The sequence below is a fragment of the Heloderma suspectum genome, chromosome 2 (genome assembly GCF_057233095.1).
Source record: "Heloderma suspectum isolate Gila_16-S chromosome 2, 16-S_ref, whole genome shotgun sequence".
NCBI lineage: Eukaryota > Metazoa > Chordata > Lepidosauria > Squamata > Helodermatidae > Heloderma > Heloderma suspectum.
Genome location: NC_139459.1, coordinates 315,274,142 through 315,291,285, shown reverse-complemented (window position 1 = coordinate 315,291,285; position 17,144 = coordinate 315,274,142). Strand labels below are relative to the sequence as shown.

Sequence of the window (17,144 nt, the reverse complement as noted above, 5' to 3'; positions counted from 1 at the left end):
TTTGCGAGTTTAAGTAGTATGGAAATGTTAAAAGAAGTTATGTTGTGTCTCTTAAGGGGCTTTCTGGATGAGGGGACTGGAAGAGGTAAAAAGTTTATTCCAGTGCTTGAATAGCATTATCCCATGATCCTCACACAGGAGATTGGAAAGGGTGGGGGTGTGTTTGGTGGCATTGAGTAACCATTCAGCAGAAGGGGAGTGTCAAATACTTCTCTACTCCAGCATTGGAGAGGACTGTCAAAGCAAAGACTTACATTGTGTGGGGTCTGGAAACCAAGTCTTATGAGGAATTATTCAAAGAGCTGGGTATGTTTAGCCTGGAGAAGAGAAGATCAAGGGGAGACATGGTAACTTTCTTCAAATATCTAAAAGGCTGTCATACATTTCCATTTCTCCCAAGGGCAAGACTAGAACCAATGGGTTGAAATTGCAGAGAAGCAGCTTTTGGCTAAACTTTAGGAAAAATTTCCTAAAAATGAGAGCAGTTCAGCAGTGGAACAGACTGCCTCGGGAGGTGGTGGGTTCTCATTTGCTGGCAATCGAGGCTGGTGGGTCTGATGTCAATGGTGGTGGGGGTGAGGGTCAATCCGCTCTCGGTTTCAGTCAGAACCAGTCAGAACTCTAAAGGAGCTATCCAAGGTGAGGAAGTATCTTGGATAGCTCCTTTAGAGTTCTGAGTAGTTCTGACTGAAACCCGGAGCAGATTCACCGCCCCACTGACATCAGAGCCACCAGTCCTAGAGATATTTCAGCAGTGACTGAATGGCCATTTGTCAGGGAAACTGTAGCTGCACCCTGCAGTACAGGGGCTGCATTGAGCCGGGGGTTGGACTAGATGATATCTGAGGTCCCTTCCAACTCTATGATTCTATTTCAAATATGGCCAGGTTCGGGTAGAATTCACAGAATGGTGGAATAGTTTTGTAGTACCAGAGAGCTTTGCCAATATTTGCTAAGGTGTTAGCACATATTTTAAAGGTTTTGTGAGTACTTTGCCAGAATGGCTGAACAGGGAGTGATATATGGCTCGCTCGATTGGTGGGAAAATGTGATTCTTGCAGAATCAAGGTACCAGCAGTAGGAAAAATGTTTGGAGGAAGCATGCTGGGACAGTGGCTGTTTTAAGGGCTATTCCTAAAAGTTTGCCTAGATTAATAATAGAGGGGTAAATAAGTCTTCAATCTGATACTAACATTGAAGTGAAAAAATGTGGAGGAAGTTGGGTCGTGGTATTGAGATAATGTATGGACTGCACTAGCTATTAGCAATATATTTAGGAACTATTACTTGGAGGTGGGGGAACAGATGCAGTCAATATGAAAAAGCTGTCCTTTATAATTTTATATTCATTTGTAATCTCTGGTTTCTCTCCCAACACCAGATGAATTAACATAATTAATGAGGTTACCTGGGTGGTGGTAAGCTTGGAAGATATACAACTGATATTTTGTTTTTGTTCTAATTTTACTTTCTTTTACTTTCTTTATTTTCAGTGAAGAGAATACACCACTAGATTTGGATGATCATGGCGGCAGAACTTTTCTTAGAGTGTTGCTCCATTTAACAATGCATGATTATCCTCCACTGGTGTCTGGGGCACTTCAGCTACTCTTCAGACACTTCAGTCAGAGGCAAGAAGTACTACAGGCCTTTAAACAGGTAAATGTAACTACATTGTATTCTCTGCACTCGCTCTGGATGCATGTAGTGCAAGTGTGTTATGCAACTAATGGATTGCAATTCATATAAGGTTCAACTACTTGTTACCAGCCAAGATGTTGACAACTACAAGCAGATAAAACAAGATTTGGATCAGCTGAGATCAATTGTGGAAAAATCAGAACTCTGGGTGTACAAAGGCCAGGGACCTGATGAAACGATGGATGTAACAACCGGAGAGAATGAACATAAGAAAAAAGAGGTGAGAAGAACCTTTGCCTTTGTTATTTGGACAAGCCACTTTCTTGCAGCTTCAGTATCCCCACTTCCCTAATTGTAATATGAGATTAAATTATGGCCTAACATAGATGGCTTTTGTCAACATTACTGAGATAATTAATATGAAGCACATTGACAACTTGAAATGCACTATATAAAAATGTTAAGTGTCAATATAATGTTATCATTATGTTTGAAGGCCTCAGTGTCTGGATAAGCTAGGTGTAGTCCCATGTATTGTCCAATAAAGTATTTTGTGTATGTATATTTTTGTACGTTTGAGCTTTTACCCTTTCGAGTAATGTGTTTTCTTTTGCCCCTTCTTTTAGTAGAGAATGTTCAAAAAGTTAGTTTGATGAAGATAGGAATTGGTGCTGAGGGGAGTTTTCAAAGGCTTAGCTAAAATACTTTGGCTTATTGTAAGCCAAGCTATTCCTCCCCCTCCCCGCAAATATTAGGGAAAACCTTGGCTTATTTCCAATCCAATTTGATTTCTGAGCCCATCCTGCAGACAGAAAACCCCCAAATACCGTCCTTCCTCTCCACCCATGATCCTCAAAGTTCCCTTCCGACCACTTATCTGGGTATTGATGTGGAAGGAAGGTAAGGTGGGAGATCTCTTTTTTGCCCCCTCCCCCAAGCTTCTGGAATGTAGCTGCATAGTGCACTGGATGCAAGTAGCCCCAGAGATATGTCATGTAGTCTTCCCAGCTGACATTCTAGTAACTTTGGGGAAACAGACCAATTACACTCATGTTATCATTTGGCTGACATAGAAAACTGAAGACCACTATGTCCTCATGTACAAGCAAAAATACTAGAAAAAATACAACATAAGCATTATGATCCCTAAATTCTTCTCTAGCTCGTACTATAATCCAAACTGAAAATGAATTGTAGTTCTTCTCCCCTCCCTCCACCCCTTAACAAATGATACTCAGTGACCTTCCACCACATCTGAAGCCTGGTGCTGCAGTGAGAAGTGGGAGGGAGGGAAGTCTGCTCACTGGTATGCCATGGGCTAGGCACAGTAGCCCCAGAGAAATGTAATTTCCCCCCCAAATTTAGAGATTATAATGCTTACGTTGTATTTTTTTTTAGCATTTTTCTTGTATATGAAGACTTTAGTTGTCTGTGTCAGCCAAGTGATAACATGAGTGTAACTGAACTGTTTCTCAGTAGTGTTCACTTAAGTGAGTAAAGTTTGGCTCTGGAGAAAACTCAGATGTTGGCCTTTCCTATGTAGTGCGCCCCGCCCACACACATGTGACCATGTCCTTTGATCCACATTATGGTCTTAAACCTCCCTCCCTCCTGCTTTAAATACATAATCAACAAATGAAGATGTGTTCACATGTTTTGGTTGTGTCTGGAAATTCAAGTAATCTAGCTGGAAATCTGTAGCTTTTAAATGTGATATTAAACTTGTGCACTGTTAAAACCTGAACATGTGATATTAGGCTTTGTTTCAACAACTTGGAATCCATAGTTTGGCAGTGCTGCCTTTCTCAGTTTCAAAACGTGGAAGGAAGTATCGTTCCAAAGTTTTACCAGACAGCGAGTACTGATTATTTGTGAAAAAGTCATGTACAACCACCAAATGATGGAATCACACTTTCATCTGGACTAAATATGAAGAATTATTATTATTATTATTATTATTAAATTTATTAATCGCCCATCTGGCTGGTCACCCAGCCATTCTGGGCGATGTACAACATACAATAAAACAGTTTAAAACAATAAAATTCTACAGTAAAAACATTTTCTAAAATACCCTAACCCACCCCAAATGCCTGCCTGAACAACCACGTTTTTAATGCACGACGGAAGCTCATTAAAGAGGGGGCATGGCAGAGTTCCCTAGGGAGGGAGTTCCACAGAGTGGGGGCCACCACAGAAAAGGCGGAAATGAATAGATAGTTATTTTCTATAACTATCATCTTCAAAGTACCCAAAACTCAGAATTGGAGATTCTGGAGTATGAACATCCCCAGTTTAGAACTTTGGACTAATTATGAGCTGAGCTCAAACCCCTCTGTAGTGCAGATGCAGTACATAATTTGTTGGTCCCAGCACCAGCCCTTTCCCATTGACATTTACTAAGCAATGGTGAAAGCAATGATTTCAGAAGCACCATTTCTGATGGATGATGGTGAGGGGGTTTTATTCATAGTTTTGTTGTTCGTATTTTATGTTTTTAATGTATTGTATACTGCCCAGAGAACGGTTAAAATATAAATTAAAAGGAATGAATGAATAAATACCTAGATTAAATAAATAAATAAACCCTATAAAGCAGGGGTGGGCAACTTCAAGCCCAAGGCGGATGACACAACTGTGCGTCTCTGAATTTGCAGTGGTGGCAGCAAAAAAAGTGGTGTTTTGCTGCCAAAATTTGGCAGCAACCCACAATAGTGGACTAAAAATCCCAAATTGAGCTTTAAAACACGGCACACACCTTGTTGTAAAGCTCCATTTCACCTTTTTAGGCCGTTGCTGTTTGTCACCAAATTTGGTAACAAGCCACCGATTGTTTTGCTACTGCTGCCACAAATTCAGGGGCTGTGGGGGGTGGCCGGGGTGCCTTAACATGTTGTCCACCCTGATAAAAAGAATGATATTGAAGCATAAACACTAAAATACTTTTTATACAGTTACTTATAGAGTAGTAATTTTAACAATTTGGGTTCCTTTTTTCTTTCCCCCTCTCTTGCCCCAACGTTCTTTACCTACACACTCCTTCCTTTTTGTTGTTTCCTTTTCACAGAGTGTTTTTTCGTTCCATGGTTGTAGAGTTCATACAATTTTTTTAAAAAGTTGCAATAGTATAGTAATTTAAAAATAGATGGAACTCCTTTTTTCCGTTTTAGTTCCATTCTTTGTATTATACTTGCCTTCTTCAATCCACCCCCAGGTGACTCAACCATCTCTGCCATAGTTATTCCACTAGACTGAAGTCTAGGATAAAAGGCTGATAACATAATGAGGAAATAATAGCATGTATGCATGTCTGTGTAATCTGAATATTGCCTTGCTGTTTACTTGTAAGCAATAGCACTGATCTTACATATTCATGTTAACTAGACTTTTTAAAATGCTACCATCATCGTTGTTGTACTGCAATAACAGTAGTAAAGGAATGAAGAAAACCTAGGTCTATGCCTTGTGAAAAAAACAATAGGATATAATTTGATATTTTGTGAAGAGAAGACTCATTATGAAATATCACTGTGAATTTTTATTTATAAAACTGAAGATTGGGGAAGGAAATAAAGGTTGCAAGACTTGATAGAGGTTTTAGAATGCTGGTGAGAAATAGCTACTAAAAACTTGTACTAATGACCTCCAGAATTTAGGAAAAAATGTAATCAATTAATCAATCTCGCTTGTCCCCTAGGAAGGCCACAGCAAATCCCGGAAACCTGAAAGCACTAGTAGCTATAATTACAGGGTGGTAAAAGAGGTAAGATTCCTCCTTTCCCAGCTGCCCATTTCCTTTGCCCTGTCTTTTTCTTTCTATGAGTTGAGGAATGTTCTGAATGTATAACAGGGAGTATTCCCTGTCTGAACATGGAACATTCCCTGCTTGATAGAAGATAATGAGGCAGCCACTGAGTGCACAGAGGTCTGTGGATAGTTTGGAGCCTTTGCATACCCAAAAGAGTTGTTGGATCGTGGCATCTGCACAGAGGTTCCAACTCCTAGGTCAGGACCACTTGCTGAATAGGTGGGATATAAATTTATTAAACAATAATAAAGATCATAATTTGGTTTAACTAGATTTTTAAAATCTCAGTGAAGTATTCCTGATAAAACATATGTATTTAATGATATATATAATATTTACATTAACATTATGGCTTGCAAGCTTTAAAATCTAAACAGGGTTTTCCATCAGAAAGAAAGAAAGAAGCCTATGCAAAATTGACATAATTTCCATGGACAAAATCAGTCTTGACATTATATAGTTCCAGGGTTATATTCAGGTCTATGTGTATTTTGCCTCTCCCCACCCACAACTGGATTCTATGCGCTGCATAATTTAGGCAAATTCAGGAACTTTGTCTAATGCATTCTGCTTCTGCTGGTTATGGGAATGGGACAAGGAGTTGTACAGGTCAGTGAAGATCTAGCCTTATCCACTGGAAATCCTACTTAGTTCTCACTAGAGCTTCTGAAATTTCACCTGGCATTGTCTACGCAGTGTAGATTCTACACACTTGTCATTGCGTCCTTAAGAGGCTTGAAAATGAAAGCTGAAATACCTTGCCCAATGCCAATTTATGTTCCTACATGGTGCAATACACGCAGCTCTGACATATCTGCTGTGTTGGTTGCATACAACATGGTGTATGTATTTTTGTGTTTTTCTATTTCAGTCTATTTCAGTCTTTGTTTAGTGTCGTTCTGTGAACTGTTGAGGACAAGAGACTGTTTTCCAGGCTGCCTGGAAAATCATCAGCATGTCACAAGGTTCTAAAATGAGCATGTTTTTGCAGATTTTGCTTCGACTTAGCAAACTTTGTGTCCAAGAGAGTGTCTTGGTCAGGAAGAGCCGAAAACAGCAGCAGAGGTTGCTCCGAAACATGGGAGCTCACACTGTGGTACTGGAGCTCTTACAAATCCCATATGAGAAAGTGAGGTTTGCATGCATCTGTTACTTTACAATCTGTCAGCAATGCACTGAAGTGTCTTTAGATCTTTCTAAAACTTGCCTCTTAGAAGTTGCATGGAGCATCAAAGAAGCTGCTATTAAATATTCACATCTTATGAAATAGTGTATTTGTTAGTTGTACAGTAATTGTTAGCCAAAGCTTTCTCCATTGCAAGCATGAGCAGAATAAAAGTTCAGGATTAATAGATTATTTCTTGACCATATATGGACTTCTTGGTCATGAGGAGACATAGATGTTCAAAAGGTGTCTAGAGCAGTGACTCTAAAGTTTTGACATAGTGATCCTTCATAACTCAAGAACTTGCCAAGCCTCCTCCGGTTACAGAAAAACAAAACAAAGCTATATCGCTTATATGGTGTTAGTGATTATCTTCTAAGAGCACTCTCAGACTTTTATTGTACGATCGCCTTGCCTCATTCATGGAGGGATCCAAATGTTGTCATCTTCCATTTGTAATGCTCCTGTGTTTTCCTACCACTTCTTCTGTTTTTTTCTTACTGGAAAAAAATCCATGAAGGAGAGAAAGATGGAAAAGCTGCACATTACCTTTTGATTGGTAGCACTAGGAGTCTTCTGTTTGGAAGCACCCTTAGTCACAACAACAGGCAGGTCCTTGGAGGGGGTAATAAGAGAAGCAAAATGTCACACCGGCTTCCAGAATTGTCAGTCAAATGATGAGATAAAGGCAGGTGTACATAGCTGTTGAGTGCTCTGATTTTAAAAATATGGAAAGCATGGGTGTTCCCTCTCCCCCTTCAGTCACTACACTGAAAAATTGATGCTGGAGAAAATGGAGAAAAGATTTGTGCTTTCTGCAGTCATTCTTTGTGGATCCTTATATAGGGAGACTGACCTCATATTTGGAAAGTGATGGTCTTAAAGCAAATAGTGACCCTATCGATATTGTATTTGAGGAACCTAAAAAATAATAATGATAAAACTAATTCTGGCTGCTACATGAAAAAAGATTTATGTTAGGACCCAGTCTTATTGATTGCGCCCTCGGTGATCAGAAGCCCCTGACATTGGAGTCATCTGAACATCCAGTGCAGGGCAGGAGGAGTGGCAGAGGCGATCTTCACCTCTCTGTCCTCTGGGTGCTTCAGAGGGGCAGGGAATGAGGCTGGAAGGAGACCTCTCCAGTCTCCTCCCCTCCCCATCCACTGGAATGCGCTCCTTCCTCCTCTTCTGAGGTCACTTTTCCAGAGGGCAGCCAGGGCTGTTCTTTCCGCACCGGCAGCAAGGGGGTGGGGGAGGAGGGATAGATCTTTGATTCCCCCTTCTGAAGTCAGAGCATTGTCTCCGACCTTGCGAGGGGGAATCCAAACAATCCTATGGTCCCTGGGATGCTTGCCCAGGGACCATAGGATTGCTCTGTCCATTATAGATAAGTAGGCATTGTCTAGGCAAATGGTTTGGAGCCCAGTAGGAATTAAAGTAGTTTTAGTTACAGTATCTGAGGATGTTATCGGTTATGTATTCTTACATACATTGATAGCTGGCTAAAGAGTACGGGCAGTTTTACTGATGAATCTGTGGCTGAAAAAGACTTTGTAGACTTTGTTTGCCATAGTTTCAAATGATGACTGTGATTGAATTCATCAGTTACTGTGTCAATTAGTAAAGTGGTCTGTGGTGATGTTTCCTGAGCACAGTATAGCAATGTTGTTATATAACTGGCTGGGTAGTATTTAGAAAATGTGCCACCTTCAGAAGGGGTTTAGAAATAAAGTTATGGTGATATTCTACAGTTCGTAATGTCATCATTTCAGTATCACAGAGCCTTGAAAACATCTCTGTGTTTTAACAATTAATCCCAATTTGGGGCTTGTTTGAAAAGTGAATAGCAGCATTGGTATTTATGGGCATGTACTACAGAAATTGGTGTTTGCTTAAATCCCATGTAAATAAATTTGACTTTAATTCATTCTGAAGCTTTTGTATTCTTAACCCTTTGGGAGATTTTTGTGTGTTGTAATTACAGGCTGAAGATACAAGGATGCAGGAGATCATGAAGCTTGCCCATGAGTTTCTACAGAACTTCTGTGCTGGCAACCAACAGAATCAGGCTTTGCTGCACAAGCATATAAATCTGTTTCTCAACCCTGGGGTAAGAAGTAATTTAACTAAATGTCATTTATTCTCCTTCTCCTCCTTCTGAGAGAGGAAGGAACAGTCTGTCTTATATAATTTACCCCAGAACATAGCAACACAGGAAGCTGCCTTACCTTGAATCAGACCTTTGGTCCATCTTACTGTTGTTGACACTGACTGGCAGCAGCTCTCCAGGGTTTCAGTCAGGAGTTTTTCTAGCCCTACCTGGAGATGCCAGGGATTAAACCTGGGACCTTCTGCATGCAAAGCAGGTGCTCTGCCACTGACCCACTGCCCTTCTCTTTTTCTTATACAAGATTTTGGGTTGTATCCAGAGATACGTGAGTAGAAGTCTACTTTCGAAATGCGGCTTTCCCACCCCCTTTTTTTTTACTGCAGTGCTCTGCACCCTCCAGAAAGTATCTCCTGGGGACTACTCCTGGTTGTGCAAGCAAAACATATTTTCCAGTATTCATATCTTCTACTGCAGCACCTCCCAGGCATTTTCTGGGGATTTTCTGACCTTCAGGAGAGGCTTGGGGCAGGGGGGCTAGAGTAGGGAGGAGAGGGTGGGAAAGCTGCTTGGGCAACTTTGGGTACAACCCTTTGTTCTTGGCTGGAAGTCTATAATAAGCTGGAAGGAATGAGATACATTGCATCGTACACAGCAGGCCTACATAACTCATGCTCCTCCAAGCACAGTGCAGCCCACCTGCTATGTATGGTGGTCCATTTGATAAATTTCCTGTTTTTCCTGTTTGTCTGGAACTGCAAAAATGGGTGGGGCAGTGTCGAGCACCTGGGAGGGTTGCTGGTGGGTTTCCGGCCTATTGTGGGCATTTTAAAAGTCGAAGGAAAGTCTGCCCCAAAGACCTCAGTATCAGGATATCCGAAATGCAAGATACCTGGCTCATCTGTGACCAAACCCACAGTCAGTCAGGTCACTTTTAAGCACTTAGTTTATTACTGTTAACTCTACAGTGTTGGAATCTGTATTCTCTAAAAATGTCCAGGGTTTTCTTGTATTGACACTGCTTTTTTTCCTCTTGCTGTCTTTTTCAATAGATCCTGGAGGCAGTGACAATGCAACATATCTTCATGAATAATTTCCAGCTTTGCAGTGAGATTAATGAGCGGGTAGTTCAGCACTTTGTACACTGCATTGAAACGCATGGAAGGAACGTCCAGTATATTAAGTTCCTGCAGACAATCGTTAAGGCGGAAGGAAAGTTCATTAAAAAGTGCCAGGATATGGTCATGGCGGAGGTGAGAAGGCCACATACAAATTGCATGTTTGTAGGTATAAGGTCAGGCAAATCCATGCAAAGAGAAACTGACCGATTGATAGGTGGGGTGCTTAGGTGACAGTATTACTAAATGGTAGGTTTAAATGGTATGAGTAAATTACAGGGAATGTATCTTTAAGAGTAAACCATGTAACACAGTATTTGTTTTAGTGAACAGTGTGACAGCTGGGAATTCTGTAAAGATTCTTAAAACACCATATCTGCCATGTCACATCCATATAGGCACAAGACTGAATAACATCCATAGATTCCTTCAGAAGTATATTTGGAAAATTAAAAATTTCCACATATTGAATGGTAATTTCACTAGAGATGCACATCTACTACTCTTGCAAAGCTACTAAGATGATACCCTGGGTGGCGTGGCTGGTGAGCAGGGGGCTTTGCAAGTCTGACATACAAAGTGAATGTAAATAACACATGGGCGTAGTACCAGGCAAAGAACAGCTGAAGGAAAATATATATTCCCAGAGGGAAATCATACAGGATAGAAAGTATTGAGTGCTCAAGAACTATGATCTAATTAATGAGGTGCAAACTGCATTGACTTCTAACAGTTCAAACTAACATTATGTGTTTACTCAGATATAGGTCTGGCAGACCACAGTGGGATTAACCCCCTAGTAGGTGTGCTTACGATTGCAGACACAGTTCTAAGAGTTCAGAAGTGTTAGAACAGTGTAGAAAGTTTCTGCTGTCAGAAGGCTGCTAACCAGAAAGAGGGCTTTGTCAGTCATGGCACCTCATATTTGGAATGCTTTCCTCAGAGAAACATGCTTGGCACGATCACTGATGTTATTTTCGTGCCAAGTGGACCTTTTGATTTAACCATGAATTCCAGCATGGTTAGTGTGTTTATGCCTTCTCTTGGGTTTTATTGTCTGGTTACTGAGTGCCGCTTTTACAGTTTTACTGTTAAATTTGTATGTATTTTTATTGTTAAAGTGTATCACCCATGCACTGATGGGCAGCTTAAATTTAGCAAATAAGTAAACAAATGAGGCAAGAATTGTAAAGCACTTTATACACTGATAGTGCTGTAGAAATTATTAAGTCCTCAAAGGGAAATGAAAATTTAGCAGTCTATTAAGATGCTACTGATTTTAAGGTCTCTTTGATGGAATCACAACCTTATTCTCTTGGCAGCTGGTCAACGCAGGGGAAGATGTCCTTGTGTTCTACAATGACAGAGCCTCTTTCCAGACATTAGTGCAGATGATGAGATCTGAACGGGACAGGATGGATGAAAACAGTGCTCTGATGTATCACATCCATTTAGTAGAACTGCTGGCTGTTTGCACTGAGGGCAAAAATGTCTACACAGAAATCAAGTGCAATTCTCTCCTCCCTTTGGATGACATTGTTAGGGTTGTAACCCATGAAGATTGCATACCTGAGGTTAGGTTCTGTTTCTATATATAAAGATGATCTTTAGTGTCTTATTTGGCTGACTCCTGCATTTCGGCCTTTTCAGACTTTCCCATTATCCCTTATTGTGGTGGGGGTTGAATTAAGGATATCTTCATGTCCCCATTGCAAATTGGAAAATAACAGCTGGTTCTGGATGATATCCAGGGCTGCTTTTCATAATATGGAGATAAATTTCCTTTTGTCATCTTCCTCTTCCTTATTTGCCAGCTAACAAAACAATTTGGTAGTTTTCTAGGGTAACAAAAGTACATGTCTTTTTTATCATGGAGATATTGCATGAATTTTCCACCTGGCTTGAGCTTTGTTGGGTCTGAGAAGAAAAGGGGCCATAAACCAGAGCAATGGCCTAGACACACACAATCCCTCTTAGGAAGTTTGCAGGTAGCATTTGTGTTTGTGGTGAAGTGGCCAGCAAGCTTTCACTTAGGTACTGCCATCTAGCCTGGTAGAGAACTCAGGCATAGAACCTCACTGAACCCTTCTCTGCCAACTACCTCATGCATACTCACTGCCAACACTCAAAGACTGTTTTTACCCTCTGCACCTCTGGGAATGCAGTCATAAAAGTATTTTGGTGAAGTTGTTAGGAAGTGAAAAGTTTGTAGTTCTTTGGCAGTTGGTTAGTAGGCATGCAAGTATTATCATGAAATTCAAATCACTTTCTTTAAAAAGAAACAATCTATTTTTATAAACAAACAAACAAATAAAAATTCAAATCATCCACATGAAAACCTTAGCAACCTAAGTTTTGGGATTCTAGCAGCAAATTAAATATATGTTTTTCTTTTGGCCCCAAATGTTCTACCATAGCGGTATTTGTTGATCTGTTACTATAATCCTAACTATAACTGTTGTAGCTATGACAGCTCTTCTTTTAAACATCAGTATTTCTTTTCCATCAAAACCTCTAGTCATCCATCTCTATTCTCCCTGTTCTCTTTTATAACCCTCCTCAACAGTCTAACACTCCTGTCACTTCTAACTGTCCACTATAACTGCCAGCACTTGCTGTTCACCCCAGTCCCCAGAATCTACAAGGATTTTCCCTCCCAGGGTGCAGGGCTGCTGCTTCTGTCAATCCACAGCAGGATTCCAAATTACCTCATAAGTAATAATAGATCCTTATAATTAATGATACAATACAAAACACTGTAATATATTCAAAACTTATACACAGTTCATTAAGATGTCCCCTTCCTTCATACGTATGTATGTATGCAATCCATATTCATCAGACTATCATTGGGTATTTGCAAGTTCATAAGTTGTACAAAAAAGTATTGCTGAGGATTGTGGCAGAAACAAATCTGGTGATAACATTTATGAATGGGAAATAGCTGTCTTCTACTTGAAATTCCAGATTTATATGGGAGGTATGTTGAACCTGAGTGTTCAGAATGAAATACAGTTAGTATTCAGATTCCACTTGGGACTGCAGGCTTCCTGCTAACCATGCTAAATGTGTGCTTTCTCCCTGCAAATCCTCATTTCTTCTTTTACCATAGAGAGACTGTTCATCAGTATTGACATTAAGCATAGTTAAGGCTAACCATGGTTTTCTTTAAATTGGGTCTGTGGAGTCTTAGAACTACTTAGAACTACATTTCCCAACAGTCCCTGCTGTAACCTCTTATCTTGCAGGGTTGCCTGCTGGTGAGGAAAGAGGGTAAGGAGTGGTGAAAGGCACACTCAGAGAGAAAAAGGAGTATAGTCTGGGAGCAGGTCTGTGAGGGCTGGTGAAGCACTAGTGCAGATGTGGTGGTGGTGAAGAAGATCCTTTTTAGCAGTTTGGCACAAACAGAACTCTGGGACTGTTAGGGAAAAGCCTAACATAATAAGAAGGCCTAACATACTCTTAAAGCTGTGCAGGCTTAGTTTAACTGATGAACTGTTACATTATAGATCCAGTTCTTTTGTGTATGCTACCCTCTAAGTGGTGGAAAACCTTCCTTGTTTACCTCCCCCATAAAATCACTTGTTTAGTTGTTTGTAACTACATGTCAGTGTGATTGCTGGAACCCACTAGTCCTGCTCACTGTAGATGGATATTATCAGAAGAACAGTTAACTTTATTGTCATTGATATAGGGTGGCCAGACTTTGCTAAGTTTTTTCTTCTTTTAAGGTAGAGATATGTGTGTTAATTTTTCTTTTTCCTACCTGCAGGTTAAAATTGCCTATATCAATTTCCTAAATCATTGCTATGTAGATACAGAAGTTGAAATGAAAGAGATTTATACAAGCAATCACATGTGGAAACTATTTGAGAACTTCCTTGTTGATATCTGCAGGGTAAGTGTTTTTATAGTTGGAAATATTAAAAAGCTAAATCACACAAGGTATACACAACCTGACTGATATTCACAGGACGTCATATTATGAAGAGCTGGAAAAAACATGTCCATTGGCTCAGTTTCATTTGAATTATTACTTGCATTTTCATCCTTATATGACTATAAGGTTTAATAATAATAATAAGAACAACAACAACAACAACGCATGGCCAGATAGAATGATACGCAGAGTATACATCTGTTGCCCCATGTTGCTGATTTCCAGACCCTGAAGTCCTCTATCATCCTTTCCACTCTTTGATTGCTCTTCACTATTGTTTCTTGCTGTTGGAATTCTATAACCATGTAAGCTATGTCATCTAGGGCAAGTGTTAAGATTAGAAACACATTTTCCTTTCTTTGGTTGCAATGCCCCTCCATGTCTGGGAATGACTACCCTTGTCCATATTGCAAAAAGTAATGTACAAGTGGGGCTTGCAACAAAATGTTGCAGTGTATCCTTACTCCTAAAGTGAGTGTTTCTGTTTAGGGTTCCAGCCAGCCATTTCCTCTAAGCAGCGCTTTCCACTCCACCACACGTATCTACTCTGTTTTTTCCCCCAGTGTCACTTTACATTATGCAGTTACTGAGCATGCTCAGTCCTCAATGGGACAGTGGGGGTTGCAGAGGTCAGGGGTACTGGCTTAGTTCTTTTTCCTAAAGTTTTTTTGTACTTCTGCAAACCTTTGTGTTCTCTTCAACATGCTGACACCTTCTAATTGTTTCTCAAAGCAGTTACCCTGTTCTGAGTATAATCATGGGGGCAGTCGCTACCTGAGTTTACTGTCCAAAGGAGTGATATATAGGGGATTCATATTTACTGTATGGTATAATACACTTCTACTAGTTAGCATTTGTCAGAGAATTATAATGCTTGCATCATGTGTTTTTTAAAGTGTGAATTGTTTTTCAGACGTGCAACAACACGAGTGATAGGAAGCATGCCGATTCTATACTGGAAAAGTACGTGACTGAAATAGTGATGAGTATAGTTACTACTTTCTTCAGTTCCCCATTTTCAGATCAGAGCACGACTTTGCAGGTAAGAAACAAGGGGAAAAATAATATCCAAACAGGTGTTTTGTTCTAATATTTACTCTACCTGTGAAGCAGAATGAAACTGGTGCATCAGGATATTGCACCTAATATGAATTTGAAAATGACTGCATCTTTTGATGGGTCTCTCAGTGGTAATGTCTCTCACTAAGGAGTCGATTGCTTCAGTCTTTCTCATTTCCCTAAGACTGTGTGTGTGTGTGTGTGTTGTTGGCAGGGGCAAGATTCCTCAGTTATTGTGGGGAGAGGAGATTTCTTCCCTCCACAGTTCTAAAGTGTTGAAATCAGATTCATCTGCCAGTCCGGTTGGCTTCTATATGTGGAAGGGGGGCATCTTGCCTTTCAGGTCAGGCAGCACGGTGTCTCGAGTCAGGACTGTGCTTGTTGAATTCTTAAAAGATTAGCGCCAGCATAAGCTGAACATGGGTGAAAATGTGCATTAGTGTGCATTTTACCCTGAGCAATATCCTCTACACATAATCCTTAAGTAATAACATTACAGGAGGAAAGAAGCTTCATTTTTCCACTATCCGTCTTTGTACCATTTCATGCTTGATTGACTTACTCTTTTCTCCTCCTTCCAGGGAGCTGCATGGCAGCCTTGACAGGCACCCATCAGCCTCTGTCACAATAACAGTGAATGGTTAGATTCAGTGACAGTGTAATAGTAGAGGAAACTTTCCAGGCAGGTGTCATTAAGTGCTCTAAATAGTTTTTCACTTCCTTGCAGGTGGTAGCTGCTCTATATCCACCCCACCCCCCGCAAATACTGTAATTCCCATATATAACAATGACTATCAAAAGCCAATTCCATCTTGGAAAAACACAGCTAGTAGGATGTTGAGATTTCAGTTACGTGCTGAGTTTTGAGCAAAGCTGGCAGTTTGACAATGAAACTGAATCTGCACAAAGGCAAATGTACAGGCTGGTTTTGTACGGCAATATCCAGCTGTCGCATATACTTTTCATTTCATTTATTATATTTCTGTACTGCCCAAAGCCAAAGCTATCTGGGAAATTCACAAGCATTAAAAACCATTAATGTATTATATACATTTTAATATAATGTATTAAAAATACATCATACAAGGTACAAAACTATTTACATAAAACATATAAACAGATAGCACACACACAGAGGCAACATATATCTAAAAACAAATTTTAAACTATCAACCAAAGACAATCCAGGACCTGATTAAAAACTCATTATATGCTGCCAAATGCCTGAGAGAAGAGGGCAATTTTAACCTGGTGCCAAAAAGAAAACAATGTTGGTGCCAGGTGGGCCTTGTTGGAGAGATAATTACATAATTTGGGGGCCACCACCAGGAACACCCTCTCCCTTGTTGCCACCATCTGAGCCTCCCTCAAAGGAGGCACCTGGAGGAGGGCCTTGGATGCTGAATGTAGTGTATGGGTTGATTCATGCCGGGAGAGGCACTCCACTAGGTATTGTGGTCCTGAGCTGTGTAAGGCTGTATAGGTCAAAACCAGCACCTTGAATCAGGGTCGAAAACATACAGGCAGCCAGTGCAAACAGGCCAGAATTTGTGTTATCTGTTCGGACCTTCTTGTCTCTGTTATCAATCTGACCACCTGATTTTGCACATGCTGCAGCTTCTGAACCATCTTCAAAGGCAGCCCCATTTAGAGTGCATTGCAATAATCTAACTTGGAGGTTACCAGAGCATAGACATCTGAAGCCAGGTTATCCCTGTCTAGTTAGGGGCATAGCTGGGCCACCAACCAAAGCTGGTAGAAAGCACTCCATGCCACTGAAGTTACTTGGGCCTCAAGTGACAAAGATTGCTTCAGGAGGACCCCCAAGCTATGAACCTGCTCCTTCAGGAGCAGTGTAACCCCATCCAGAACAGGCTGGGCACCCTGCATCTGGTCAGGAGAACTACCACCTAACAGCATCTCTGTTTTATCTGGATTGAGTTTCAGTTTATCAGCCCTCATTCAATCCATTGTTGCAGCCAGGTACTGATTTAGCACATCAACAGCCTCACCTGAAGAAGATGAAAAGGGGAAATAGAGCTGCATGTCATCAGCATACTGATGACAGAGCACTCCAAAACTCCAGAGGACCACACTCAACGGTTTCATGTAGAAGTTGAATAGCATGGGAGGCAAAACCGACCCCTGCAGAACCCCATGGTGGAGAATCCACAGGGCTGAGAAATCCACTTTGTTGTGGATCTCTTCATACATTGGGCATACGATAATGTACAACCAAGCCTAGGCATTTGTACTGCACATCAGCATGATTGCTAGTTTAACCGTTATGCTGGTGCCTGCAC

At 40.6% G+C, this 17,144-nt stretch overlaps 1 protein-coding gene across 13 annotated transcripts in view; it reads left to right on the top strand.

Annotated features, from left to right (window-relative positions):
• The window catches only part of ITPR1 (inositol 1,4,5-trisphosphate receptor type 1), a 377,196-nt gene that overhangs the window by 185,827 nt on the left and 174,225 nt on the right, over window positions 1–17,144 (top strand). For all 13 annotated transcript variants that reach the window (XR_014788558.1, XM_084840316.1, XM_084840314.1 and 10 more), the window contains 9 exons: window positions 1,494–1,659; window positions 1,751–1,921; window positions 5,339–5,404; window positions 6,441–6,578; window positions 8,602–8,727; window positions 9,777–9,977; window positions 11,165–11,416; window positions 13,615–13,740; window positions 14,696–14,824. Coding sequence is in view for 12 of the 13 variants with exons in the window: in XM_084840316.1 (XP_084696442.1) it covers window positions 1,494–1,659; window positions 1,751–1,921; window positions 5,339–5,404; window positions 6,441–6,578; window positions 8,602–8,727; window positions 9,777–9,977; window positions 11,165–11,416; window positions 13,615–13,740; window positions 14,696–14,824 (1,375 nt within the window). In the remaining variant the exon portion in view is untranslated. The remainder of the gene's footprint in view (window positions 1–1,493; window positions 1,660–1,750; window positions 1,922–5,338; window positions 5,405–6,440; window positions 6,579–8,601; window positions 8,728–9,776; window positions 9,978–11,164; window positions 11,417–13,614; window positions 13,741–14,695; window positions 14,825–17,144) is intronic.